The 14,420-nt window shown below is 39.1% G+C and overlaps 2 protein-coding genes across 2 annotated transcripts in view; one reads left to right on the top strand and one right to left on the bottom strand.

The window, feature by feature from the left end:
- Nucleotides 1–8,016, top strand: part of FBXL20 (F-box and leucine rich repeat protein 20) — a 113,058-nt gene extending 105,042 nt beyond the window's left edge. Inside the window, 1 exon segment of the mRNA XM_042472826.1 lies at nucleotides 2,116–8,016. Within this exon segment, the coding sequence (XP_042328760.1) occupies nucleotides 2,116–2,223 (108 nt within the window). The 3' untranslated portion in view covers nucleotides 2,224–8,016.
- Nucleotides 8,017–10,185: 2,169 nt separating this feature from the next.
- Nucleotides 10,186–14,420, bottom strand: part of LOC121934408 (transcription factor CP2-like protein 1) — a 29,049-nt gene continuing 24,814 nt past the window's right edge. Inside the window, exons 14-15 of the mRNA XM_042474870.1 lie at nucleotides 12,866–12,917; nucleotides 10,186–11,187 (exon numbers count right to left, since the gene is read on the bottom strand). Of these exons, the coding sequence (XP_042330804.1) occupies nucleotides 11,150–11,187; nucleotides 12,866–12,917 (90 nt within the window). The 3' untranslated portion in view covers nucleotides 10,186–11,149. The remainder of the gene's footprint in view (nucleotides 11,188–12,865; nucleotides 12,918–14,420) is intronic.

The following is a 14,420-nucleotide window of genomic DNA, read 5'->3' as shown; positions in this document are numbered from 1 at the left end:
AGGTGAAACAATTGACCCCCCTCTCCTTCACACTAGTTTTTATTTCCTGCCTTGCCAGCTAGCGGAAGGTTTATGATCTGTCTCTACAAAAGTCCTTTTAACATTAAGAAATAACATACTTTAACACGAATGTAATGACACATGACTCCACCTCAAGTAAACAGAGAGGAGGTTTCATCTGTAACAATGATCCACCCCCAAGAAATGCAGAGAGTGTTCTTTTCATGTTTAAATATAATAATGTCAGTGGAACCTTATACATTTCCAGCGCATACACAAAGTGATCTTATACACAAAGTGATTTGCAATCACAATAGCAGCAGTTCATAAATCAACATGATCAGCTACAAACTAAAATACCCATGTGGGAGAAAATAACAGAGAACCAAAAAGTCAGTGTTCTACAGCCTCAGTCTGTCATGTGTGAAATGGGGATAGAATTAAGGAAATGGGCCGCCAGAAGGAGTGGCTTTCCCCTACTTTTTCCGGTGGTTTCAGGCCATGTTAGCTGATCTCAGAGTGGTTTCCAGCCACTTCAGGGGCATGCATTGTGTAAATGCCATGCCCCTGAAGTTGCTAAAAGACACTTTATTTGCTTCGGGCCAAAGTAACATTAATGGTAGCATCAACATTCATTGCAAAGAATGAGAGATAATATGGAAGAGCAATAAATTTACCAACCTTTTGTTCAGCTCTGTCACATCCGAACGTGGAAAATGACACACTTTAGCTCTTAAAGTATATGTTAAAAGAATAGAATAGATTAGATGCACAGAGACCTTGTTTGTTTCCTTGCATTGAAAGACTTTAAGAAACAAAGCAACATAAAATATGTTGTCCAGATGGATTAAAGCATGAATTATATTATGACTGCTCACTACAAATATATGGGCATAACCAACTAAGTGTGAGGTTATGAAATCCAGCATTCATGAAACCACATCATCATTTGAAAAAAGTATGTAAAACAGCTGGATGGAAGGAGCCTTTAAACTTTATAAGACACTACAAAATTGATGAATCCAAATTTGCTCAGGAAGCCTTCGGGCAAATAGTCTTATAGGCAGTGGCAATAAACAGATAAAATAATATCCATCCATGGCAATGAGCTTGGATATGTCTCATAGGTGTGGATTGCTCAAGCAGTCATCCAAAGAATTAGAGGTTTGTACTTACTGTGAATGTTCATTCTTAGATTGCATAAGAAATCCACCTCATCCGGGATGTTATTAGCAGTTTAGTACATTCAGTTTTTGAAAAAAGGATTTTTCAGAGTAACTTGTTAGTGGTAAGGTTTCATAATAAAACTAATGTGAGGGAGAATAGAGTCAACAGTTTCAATTGAATTAGAATTTTGGGCTCCTATCTTGAGAAGCTGCCATGAGTGATAAACCCACAAGTGTGGATTGCTCATATAGTCATCCAAGAATGAACATTCACAGTATTTGCCAACCTTTTATTTACTATTTGTTTGTTTGTTTAGCCTCTTGCAGTGTCATAGTGGTAAATTTTGAAAGCCACACATCATTACAATCCTCATGTCTCCAAAATGGGTCCAAAAATTGCAGGCATTCTGTCACTCTGTGTCAAAAAACAGTTCTATCAGTGTTTGACTGCATTAGGAGCAGATCAGGGTTTTGTTTTGTTCTGTTTTTGGTTTTGTTTTTGTTTTGGGGGAGGTGGTAAAGGTAATGGTCTTCATTCCAAATTCAAGATCAGACTGCCCCAAAATGTGCTGCATAATAATAATATATATATAATTCATAACTATAATTGTTCCTGGAAAGATTCATTCTCCAGATTCATTCATATCCCCAGATTCATTCAGTAATATAGTGAGATGTCAAGCTCAGGAAGAACCTTGCTACCTCTTCATTTGATGACCCTGGTAAAGCCAAAAAAATCTACTTAATATTTGGGATAAGATGGTTTAGAGAGAATCCTGCACATTACTTAGAAATTTCTCTTTGCTCTTTCGAGAAATTTGTTTTCCAAATCATGGATCCAGTGTCAATATGTATGCAACCCTTGCTCTCTCATCTATTTAGTGCTTGTTTTTACATGTTTTCTAATTTTGCTAAAAAAATTTTTTTAAATGTGTGTTTGTCTTTTCAGACCCATTTACCCAATATTAAAGTCCACGCCTACTTCGCGCCCGTGACCCCCCCACCCTCAGTGGGGGGCAGCAGACAACGTTTCTGCAGATGTTGCATCATCCTATGACGCGGGAGCCAATCTATCTTGTGTGAAAAAAACTGAGTATTTAAATTACCCTTCTAGAAGTAACCGTGGACACCAGTAACTCCACGAAAAGTGATGCCGGTGGTCTTGTCGCAAGGGCCTGCTGAAAAGAAGGCAAAGCAGGGGGAACTGGATGCTGAACCCCTTTTTTGCCCCATAGCCACACACGAAAACACACGTCATAGTGTCCACACATACCTGCACACACACACACACACCCCTACTTAGTCCAGCAAACTGAAGGACACTGGAGCTGAGGAGCTGGATCAGTGGGATCTTTCTCCTTTTTTTCCTTGTAGGTGGATTGGTATAATTGTGAACCATTCCTACTGGGCATGCTCAGAAAAAAACATGGGAAGGGGTGGGTGGGAGAAACCATTGGGAGGGAATCATCATAAACTTCTGAAGAACTGCTGCTTCTCGGCAGTGGGAGGGAGAAGATGGTTCTTTTTGACATTGAAATCAGCAAGATGGACAAACCCTTCAATGCAAGTCTGGGGAGAGGGGTGATAGCTGAGGAAGGGAACAAAAATGAACACTGAATCTTAACGTTGCTGTCCAGAGGGAAGAAAAATGTAAAAACAAAAAAACAACACAATCCATGGTTATATATTTTTTATTTCTTAAAAAAAATCATCCTGGTGTTAGGGAATGTTAAAACAGCAGCCATTGTGAGATGCTTATTCCTGCGCTTCTGTATTTCCTCGTTTTCTGTGCTGGCACATACACTGAGCATGCTCATGTTGAAGGTTCAGCGGTTTATCTTCCGTGTTTCATAGCATTTGGCTCAGAGGCTTCCTAGATTGTTGTGACGATAAAGCTAGAAATCTGTAATGTTAGGTCTGATTTATTTTCTTTTGTTTTCTCTCCTTTCTCTTCTTCAGTCTCTCCAGTTTTTTTTTAAAGAAATAGATGTCTAATTCTGAAATTGTATGAAATGACTGAACATAAATTATATGTCAAGTTAATTTTTTATTTTTTAAAGGCATCTTTTACCACTAGGTTTGAAAATATAGCTGTGAAAGAGGTTGATGTTATAAAAGCAAAAGCCCTTCTATCAAGATTCTTTCCCATGTTTTTAAGCCAATAACACAGGTTGGGGAGGATGGGATTTGTTCCATCATGATGTGTGTTCAGATGTATGTATCAAATAAGTATATGGCCCTAAATTAGAAATTGCACACATCTGTATTTTGCTCTGTTTTAAACAGTAATTGTCTGGCATCATGAGACCCATCTCTGAACTTTCCTCTTTAATCAGTCTGGTTTTGAAAGCTCCTTTGCCAGATGGGTGCAATTTATTTACAAGTCACCATCTTGATGTGGAAGTTGGCAAGATTAATCTAGTTCACCACTAAAGGGTATAACAAGATGTTTTGTTTTGCTTTGTTTTATGAAGAGCTGCTTCCTCAGAAAGCACTGGAGCCATTTCAGGGTGCCATTGGGTAATCATTTTTGGTACCAGATGGATTTTTTAAAGGAATATGGGCAGAAGCACAGTATCATTCCAGTTTCCTGCAGGCTGAATTATCCGTTCAACCATTTGTTGGCTTTCCCCTTCATAAATTATGCTAACAGTGCCCAAAGACAATTTTAAAGGTACCTGCCAACGTGATGGTTGGGTTACAGAAAGCACAAAGGAGCCCTTTATAAGGAGAAGTAAGGTCCCAATGCACATGCCTCTCTTGCTGATGCACAATCCAGTTTTGTTATTGGGAGCGTCCCATTTGCCTGTTCCCATTCGATGCATTTCTGATCTGCTTTGTTTTCAAATGTGCCAGCTCCTGATGTCCCAAGATATGGCTTGCCAAACAGTTCCTTCCCTTTCCAAATTGTTTCAGCACCTAAAGCATTGATCCACTCTCATGGCTGTCAGAGTAGAAGACAGAAAAGCCATGCTGGTAACAGATAAGGTTCAATAAAGCTTGCCATGGTACCATCAGGCTATGTATAAAAGGGATAAAAGAGTGTTAAACTTATGCAGAAATGTCAGTCGGTTAATATTTCAGGATTTTCACTGGATACCAAAGACTGGAGCAGCGAAGCTGAAGGCCAAGGCAAGAGAAACTGGATGTGTGCTTTCCCATTTTATCCCTACCAATTTTAAAGTGAAAGGATATCCATCCAGAGCTGGAAGAGCAGTTTGCACAAGTGGACCCGGCTGGTTCCGATGGGGTAGTGAGACAGAGGTCTGACCTAGACAGCATTGCAGGTTGTTGGAATGTGAGGTTCAGGTTCTCACTTTTTATTCTCTGTAGCACATAGATCTTGGACAAGCATCCCTATTTATTGTAATTAGCAGAAGAATTGTGCCGGGGGAATACCTTGTTTTATCGGAGTTGTCCTGTGAATGTTCTTTTATTTAAGCTATGGCACTAAAAAAAATTCCTTTGGATTTCAAAGGATTTGTGTTTCCCTGTGCCCTCTGAAAATATTAAATTTATGCAGTGATATGTAACTTCTCTATCTCTCTTGTGTACACGCAAAGAGGCATTAAATTTTCAATTCTCAACAGTGATTTTTTACAGGGCCTTAGAGAAGTACAGACTATTACCAAAGAAAAGGGAAAGCCTACTATTTTTTAAAGAAAATGCTATTTTCTCTTTTCCTGTCATCATAGTATGTGTTTCAGTGACTCCACTGCAGATATATGACTGTTTTTCCACTGCCATAGATGATTAATGCAATCTGTTTCTAAAATTCAGCATCCTTCTTTTGAATCCCAAAAATGACTGTGACAGTTGCCTATAGGTTGCAAAATTATTTATTGATCCTCCTGAACATGCCAGGAGCACAAATATGTTGCTACCAGGTTGTCAGTGCTTTAACACAGCTCTCAAAGTAAGCCATAGACTTTAAAGGATCCTTTTTTTCTTATTCTTCCTCCTCTTCTAAAGGCAGATAATAATAATAATGAAAATAAAACAACAACAACTGTCCAAACATTATTCTTAGTCAGACCCCTTTAATGTGAAACAAGGTTATACCATAGTAATGCTTGCTGGATTGCATGTGTCCAGATTAAATAGCAGTTCTTCTAAGCGATCCCTTTACCCTTTTATACGCCATGATGTGGGAACCATTTCGTTGTGGCGCATTCCATTGCCACAGAGAAAAGTGTTTCTGGAACATATGAATTGTGTAGGTGGAACCAGAGGTCTGAAAACCCAAGGAGGAAACATATTTTTCCAAGGGTATGTGTGAAAACCTTTCTTCCCATCTTTTCCCTCCCCTCTCAACCCATTTCTCCACATGTCATCACATCTCTAAAAGGGGCAGATTGTAGAGATTATTTCTGTAACAAGTTGGTACACATGGTCAAAATATCAGCACCCCTTTAGAGCTGGATTGCACTGTAGGGGAGCTGTTTGCATGCCATTTGTATGCAAGAGACCTCTTTTTCTAGCTGTCAGATACCAGACAAAGAGAATGTGAGGCCAAAATGATACTTGCTGAAGTTGGGGAATGTTGTGACAAGCCAGGAAAGGGTAATTTAGTTCATACAGTTTGATGAAATCCTTCTAGAAATGAGCATCAACCATCAACTTCCTTATCAGTGTATTTATTAATAATACAAATAAACTACCATTTTCTGTCTTTGTTTTGTTGGGGAAATGGCTTTCCATAGGTTTAAAGCTTCCTGTGTTCTTGTTTTCTGATAATTTTCCCCAGGTAATTTTAGACTTTTCTTTTAAATACTGCTGTAAATGTTACACGGGCAAAAGTTAATGTAGTTCACCACCTTCTAAGAAGGCTTGAACTTCCCTATGTTTCAGCCACATGTGTTTATGGTTTGTAGAATGCATGGATTTAAGAAACCTGAGTTCAGGTCTCTGTGTTGATCTTTGGGTTGATCCCTGCTTTAATCTGTGTGCATTTTATCAAGTGTGGAGAGTACACATGTTTTGAAAGTAGTACAAAACGTTTAGAAGTGGCCACTTTGGTCTTGAAAGCTTTGGACAGATGGCAATATAGAGCAATTCCTCACTACTGCACATGCACAGGATCTCAAAATAAAGTTTATTGATTTAATTTCAAAGACCTTTGAGTTCAAAAGCACAATAGTTGATTGCAAACAAAGGAACCTAAAAAATGACTGTTCCCATCCCTTCACATCCATCTGTTTGTTCATATGATTTTGGACAAGGATTAGCCATATGATGCATTTTTATTCTTAATTTTAACCCTTTCATTGATAACTGTTATAGACATGTGGTGAGTTCTTGGATGTACTGCATCATGAAAACCATCCTACTCTGTCATGGAGTTCATCCATTTGTATGAGGAAAGAATTTTCACCTCACAACTACATGATTAGGAGTGAGCTGTGTTTGAAAAAGGAAGAGAATACATGCTTTTGAACCTGCATCGATACTCAGAGTGCTGATACCATTAGGAAGTCTAAGAGTAAGTGAATTGAGTGGTAATTTGTTAACCACATTCATCAATATTTGTCCTAACAATAAGTGCCAAATCCAGTATCTGAAAAGAAAATAGTTATTCTCCCCTTAATCCTTCAATTTCCAGCTACAGCTGGACTACCAATAGTCATATGGTCAGCAGACCATCATGATCTCACAGCAGTTTTTTTACTTCTTATCTCCTTCTTTTTAATCTACTTATTAAACTGGAAGCCTTGAAAAGCTGAAATATTAAACATGGTGGCATCATCATTGGCTGCTTTTGTACCTGAATAAAAGTAAGTTGTGCTTCAGTAGAAACTGTCCATCTATAGCCTCTTTCATGTTATGGAAAACTTTAGTAATCCATCAGCTGGTAGCCACTTGTCTTGCAAACTGAATAAAGATAGTGGGAATGAAGATACACCCACATTATCTGTAGAACCACATAGGCTTTGGAGAAATGCTGAACCTACAGACTATGATTTTTCAAGTTGTAAAAATGCAGTCACAAATCAGAATTATGAAATCATTCCCAAAATGGATATGTAAGTTAACATTGCACCACACTTTTTTAAAAAAAAAATTCTAGGAGTTATATTTTGCTTTAATTTTCATGTGTTATGTGAATGTGATGAACATGGCTGGCCCATGGTGTTGTGTGTTTGGGGTGGGTTGTGAGAAAAGAATTGTATGACATGGTTCCTTATTTTAAAAAGAAATAATAGCCAGTTTTTAAAAAGGAAAGGAGTGCAGGAAGACCTGGCCTTCCTTAATTTGTGAGCTCTTCATTGGAACTGGAATTCAGGAGCCATTGTATAGATTTATTAGGTAGGTAGCTAGTTTTCCATACACTGGATGTTTGGTAGTTAGATACCAAACCTCTTTAGAACTGAAAACCTTAAAATGGTATGGGGTCATTCAGTCATTTCCATCAGGAAAACTGGCAAAGCTCTTATGTAAAAGTGTTCGTTACACAAAACCCATCATTCAAGGACTTGAAAGAGTTGTGTGTGTGTGTGTTTTTTAATGTTTACCCTCATGTGACTCCTTCAGATGTTTGCTTAGTTGATGTTTTTTAAATGCCAATTCCAAATTGTGGAGCACAATGCTGATCACGATCTGTATGATGTTGGGTAGTTTTGACCAAGATACTTTTAATGTGAGTCACAGGTCTTTAATTTCTTCAGAAACCAATATATTGGACACTCAAGATGGAACTTTCCTATTTGGCCCCCTAATTATGTTATTATACAGAGCAATCTGTGAAATATTATTTTCATGATCCTGTAACGTGTGCTTTCCCCTCTCCTGGACACTTGAGTGTGAATATAATGCCAATTCACTACAAGTAAAGCTATATATATAAAAAATATGTATGTATTCATGTAGCTAAATTTCTCTTTTTTGTGTGTGTGTCCATGTTACAGTATTGTTGTCGTCTTTGTTAAGTTTGTATTGTGGGAAAATCTGTTGCAAAAAAGAAAATTGTTTCCAAAACCTTGATATTTTGTGGCTGTGCAGGAGAACATGATAGCGACATTGTCAGGAGGAGGAGGGGGTATACGATTTAACCTTATCTTTCACTTGGTCCTGGTGTTTGTTTTTAGTCAGCTTTAAGTAAGTCCACAATTAGCATTTGGATTAAGACCTATTTTGTGCTCAAGAGTTCAGTTAATAAGCTGTTACTATGGAATCATGGAAAAATTAAGCATGGTCATTTGATATTTAACTGGAGTTAGGAGGAGCAATATATTGGAAGTAGGAAATATAATACCACTGTATGCCATAGTAGTGAGACCTGTGGCACATGACAAGGTTTCTGTAACCGCATGTATCCACATGCTCTATGCAAATGCCACTAATGCATGCTAACCTTGGAAATAGGAATACTTTGCTTAAAAAGTATTGCATTTACACATTCAGAAAGGTTTGTTTAGTCAGTGTTGCATTTACACGCTCACTGATGTATTCTAGAGCTACTTCATGCAGAGTAAAGCTGGCTTTACCTCATATTTTATATTTTGAAGTGTACGTTTTAAAATTCATTGTACAAAGAGACTAGAAAATGGTTGGAATGCATGTTGAAGACCTCCTGATGCTCAGATTTGGTTAAATTACTGACACTGTGATCCGGCCAAGCTGCTCTTGTGTCCTCAAGCAAGGCTCTGCAAGAGTTTTCTGTTGGTTGGTGGAAGTTGTTTTGAGAAGCTTCTGGATCACAAGCTTAGATGTTCAGAGAAATGAATGTACACTTAACAGCCATCCTTATTCAGCCAAAGAATTAACACTTCATATGTGTTTCCACCTATATATTATGTGTATCCTACAAAAAAAAAATAGTCATTCTCGATTACTTTATAATTATTTTGCTGCTTCCCTGTGGTGCAGAAGGATTTAAAACAATTTTTGAAAAACCAGCCAGCTAGTAACATGGTAGCTAAACGCAGCCATATTTTAATATAAAAAGTCTTAAGACACATACAGCAACATCCAAATAAAAATAGATTTTTAATAATTAGGTTTGCAGTTAATACTAACAGGTGAAAAGTGGCTTAAGCAGGGTGAATACATATAAATGTTTCTTAGGGGAAGGCTTCTGAAAGCAAATGGTTTAGAAGACCATCTTTGCGCTTCTGTTCTACTGGCCAGATGCAACTTAGGAGTAACAATAATACCCTATGCATATTTATTCAGGAGTAAGTCCCATTTAGTTAGATGAGACGATTACGCAAGTGAGTATAGGATTGCAGCCTAACACTTGAAAGCTTGTGGTCTAGCCTCCTCTCTATTGGCTATTTATTGTCTTTCTCTCTTGAAACTGGAAAAATCCAACCTCCTAAATCCTACAATCTGTGTGAGATAAATGGGGAAAAAAAGTTAATGTGCAGCTATTGGAGAAGTGACCTTGCTTTGTCCTGAAAGTTGGAACATATATTAGAAAACTAAAATGCTGAGATAGATACTGTTACGTGATTCTCCTTTGGTCAGCTCTCAGTACCATTACACATTGTGGCAATAAGATGGATCCAGTGCCACAGCAAGATCGCTACCAGGATTATTCACCTGCTGACCTGCCTCCTCCCATTTCCCCAAACTGAAATGTTATCAGTGGTGACCATAGTGATACCATGGATTTCACTCTCATAAAAGCTCCTCAAGAATGAATTTAGATGGCCAGATGTCTTATTGCATTCCTCATATTCCCAGCAAAGTGAGCAGTCGCTCACTTGTACAGAGGGCATGATCATATCTGGACAGGAAGAAAACTCATGTGAGATGTGCTGGAGCAGAGTGCTGAGGATACCAGGGATGACCAAAAAGACAAGCAAATGGGTCCTAGAACACATCAAACCAGAATTCTCTCTGGAATCCAAGATAATAAAACTGAGGTGGTTGTACTTTGACCACATCATGAGAAGGCACAACTCATTAGAAAAGAAAATAATGCTAGGAAAGGTAGAAGGTAGTGGAAAAAGAGGCAGACCACACACCAGATAGATGGACTCAATCATTTGAGATGGTGCTCAATCTGCAGGTCCCAAGTACAGCAGTGAAGGATAGAGGGTCTTGGAGATGTCTCATCCACAGGGTCTCCATGGTCGACTCGAGAGCAATTAACAAACAAATCAAGCATATTCAGTATATTTACTGAGGCAGGTTCTTTCCTTTGCCTCAAAAATGGCTAGTAAAGGAAAGATAATGGTGTTTCCTTATTAACCATGCAACACATGTACACTGATTGCACTATATAAATAAATGATGATAATAATAAATAATAGCTGACTAGCTATTTAGCTTCACCACCAATATTCCCTTCTGATATACCCCCATTAACCTTTCAGATTAGAAATATGTCCACTCTGGTGTTAGAGTACATTACATGCTGGGGATACCGAGGGTTAGGTACCTCTCACCTGTTGGTTTTCCTGTATAAATTTGCCTCACATGGCCATTTGGCAAAAGAGGTACATAGGTCCACCACCATTCTCTGGGGGAAAATTATGCAAAGAGCTGTCTCTACTTTTTGTAGCAGGACGTTTAGCCAGTAGTCACTAGGGCTCAATGCACTAAGGGTTAAAAAAAAAAAAGGTTCAACGTAGTGAAGCCTAGAGAGTGTTTTAAACAGTGTATATAAACACAAAAATATTTAATTTTATCTTTTGCAGTCCTGTCACAATATCTCTAACTTGGGTGCTTGCTTCCTAATATGTAACAATAACATCTCTGTTGTTCCTTCTAGCCACCAGTGGGAGTTTTCCAAAACTGTGCTTATCCCCTTTCAGAGGCAGGATTTTATATTTGCAGTTTAGATGTCTGTTGCCCTAAATAAAATACCAGCTTGGTCTTTCAGTTTAGGATCCTGGAAGAGTTTAGCCATTGGTGATCCCGAGTTCATTCGGATACAGTGATCTTGTGGGTTTTTCGCCATTATTGCACCTGATCCTCCACCATACTGTTCTTTCTTTTCTCATAGGTTGACAATTTATCTTCTAGAAGATCCAGATCTATTTGAGAACTAAGTGGTAGCCTTCTGTGTTCTGCACTGTAAGGACACACAGCAAAAGACAAAGGATTTACTTTCCAAGTATTAATCACTCATGAATGAATGGCTGGACTTTCACTGCATTCACTTGTGTGGATCAAAGGAAATGGCCTGTAATTTTAAGCAGCACCAACCTGAGGCAAGGACAAAATGTTGCCACTCTCCATTACATGTAAAGAAGTTTTGGCTGATGAGAGGCAGTTGAACCTTTTTTCCACACTTCCAATGGGATGGGTACCTTTATCATTACATGAAGGCATGAGTGGAGGAGGAACACTATCCAAGAAAGGAGCATGGCCAGAGAATTCAGATTGATCAGCTGGAAGGTTGCAATCATTGTCTCCAACATCTACCACTTGAGGCTGTTGTCTCACTGCGTAACAGTAGGGCTGGTTCTGATTCAACCGTCCCAAGCTGTACAGTCTAGTCTGGATCTGCACTGCAGAAACAATGCAGTTTGACACTGCTTTAACTACCTTGGCTCCATGCTATGAAGTCCTGGGATTTATGGTTTCTTCTGGCACCAGAGCTCTCTGGCAGAGAAAGCTATCTCGCAAAATTACAAATCCCAGAATTCCATAGCTTGGAGCCATGGAAATTAAAACGGTGTCAAACTGCATTATTTCTGCAGCGCAGATTCAGCCCTAGTCAGTTTGCTCCTCTGTCAGTGCAGGCCTTCTTTATTGTTCCAGGAGTGTGTCTAAGGGATCATCCCAAAGGATAATATTTTGGAATTTTCTGTGTTCAAGAGCTAGAAAGGACAAGATCTCCCCATTTAATGGGTGACAGATTTCAGTAAGTAAATCACTGTAATTGGTTGGCAGGGGGGAACCCCTAGAATCCTCTTTGCCAAAGGTAGAAAGACTTATCCCCCCCACCCCCGTGGAGAACAAAATCCGTGGATGCTGAAGTCCCGTTAAATATAATAGTGTCCCTTATATAAAATGGGAAATCAAGGTTTTCTATTTAGAATTTGTAAATTCTTTTGAATATTTTCAATCCGTGGATGCTTGAATCCATGGATGAGGGTCAACTGTAATTGGTCAATGACGCACATGCCAAAGATTCACGAAGTGGTTCCAGGATTTCATCATTCCACCCATAATGGAATTTCCACTGGTCAATGTTTCAATGAGAAACACCTGCAAAGCCCTTGAATTTCATACGGGAAGAAGATGAAATACAAGGCTACTAAATAATAATAAATAGAAATAAAAGCATGGGCATGAATACTAGTTGTTAGGCCAGCTGCAACAGATTCATGGAAATGTGATTCAACATGTTTATACAGTATATGTTCCATTGATTCAATAGGGCTACTGAAGACAGAACTCGTTACTGAATTTAAACTGAAAATAGTGAAGAGGCTATCAAATATAAAAGTGACATTTCCCTGTGATGCCCAAAAACATACGAAAGAGAAAATAGCCCATTGCAGTATGCCAATATTGATACATACATATATATACAGCAGAGAGGTTTATAAAAGAGTGGAGAATTAGTGATCATGTATGCACACACAAGGTCCAGCAACCAGTGGGAATCTGCAAAACCTCAGTTTTGCCATTAATGGGAAAATCCCTTCTCTCCATATACATAAACCCTTCCTCAACACACAATGCCACAGTCTGTTCTTTATATTGCCTCAAGGCTTTGCTCATTTTACAGGTTTCCTTACCTTTTATTACAGCTGCTACAAAGCATGATTCATCTGGGAGATTTCTGACCATCTGTGACAACCCAAAGGAGAACAACACAAGGTTAAACACTGAGCAGACTTGTGCGTTTTTAAAAAGCCAACTGGGAATTGCCAAGCTTGGCTTTAAATACATATATATATCTCCAGACACCTCTGTGACAGATGGCAACTTTGCAACGATGCACTAAAATGGATTGTGAGCAGGGATAAAATGCAGTGCAAACTGGATATAACAGGTGCTCATATACAGAGAGATGGCCAGTGGATTCTAGTATTCATTTCTTAGAAATGAAATAAGTTTAAAGCTCCTTCTGAGTTTGTATTAAGTGAATTTTCTTTACAATTTAAAGAGCTCCGCTGAGGGTGTATCTGAACTGTAGAAACAATACAGTTTCACGCCACTTTAACTGCCATAGCTCGGCCCTACAGATGTCTGGGATTTGTAGTTTTGTTAGGCACCAGCACTTGACAGAAACTAAAGATCTTATGAAAGTACAAACCCCAAGATTCCATAGTATGGAGCTACAGCACTCATTGGTGTCAAACTGCATTATTTCTACAGTGTAGATGCATCCTGGGGCAGGGAGTACTCTTTCCAAAACCAGAAGTAATCTTCCAGTAACTTATTAAATCAATAACTTTTTAAAAAGAGGGTGAATGAGCCAGGATCGACTAGTGCAGTTGTTGCCAAACTTTGCTCTTCGAGGTGTTTTTGACCTCAACTCCCAGAAGCCCTAGCCAGCTTGGCTAACAGAGGAATGCTGGGGGTTGAAGTCCAAAACACCTGGACGACTGAAGTTTGGGAACCACTGGTCTAGTAGTTTGAACACTGGAGTATGTCCAGGGTTTGATTCTCCGCTGAGTTCAGCTATGGAAATCCACTGGTTTGCCTTTGGTGAGCCACACACTCAGCCCGGAAAACCCCATGATAGATTCACCATAGGGTTGCCATAACTCAGAAATGTCTTGAAGGCACACAGCAACAAAAGATCCCAGGGTTGATGGGGGTTGCCCATGTTTCTTTGTTATTGCCCATCCCAGGTTAGGCCAAGTTTCTCACCTACACACCTTTCATCATCTTCAGCTAATGCATTGAACATGATGGAAGTTGCAGTCCAACATGTCTGGAATCTGCTGGACTAAAGAAGGTTGCGTAAGCCTTTCAGACATTCTTAGGCCATTATGCATTTGGTGTACATGTAGTTGGTGAGCTAAGCCATATGCGTTGCCCTCAGTGTCCCAATCAGCTCCACCTCTAATCTTGATGTGTGGGCAAAATATCTGATGAGGCGCTTCTTGTCTTCATGTCTTATATCCAACACAGGCATTGCTGAGATCTGCAGTGTTAAGGCTGGGATAGGTGCAAGCTCTGCTCCCATTCCATCCATTACCTGAATGTGGGCTAACTGGGGGGTTCTGTAAGTAATAGCGCATCAAAAAGTAACTCCTCCAAGCTTTGGTTTCAGTCATGATCTGAAGAAGTGCACAGTGAAGAAGCGCACAGTGTAGGTATATTCTCCATCCTTTATGTAAA

The sequence above is a fragment of the Sceloporus undulatus genome, chromosome 6, assembly GCF_019175285.1.
Source record: "Sceloporus undulatus isolate JIND9_A2432 ecotype Alabama chromosome 6, SceUnd_v1.1, whole genome shotgun sequence".
NCBI classification, from domain to species: domain Eukaryota; kingdom Metazoa; phylum Chordata; class Lepidosauria; order Squamata; family Phrynosomatidae; genus Sceloporus; species Sceloporus undulatus.
This window is presented reverse-complemented; position numbering and strand designations above follow the sequence as displayed.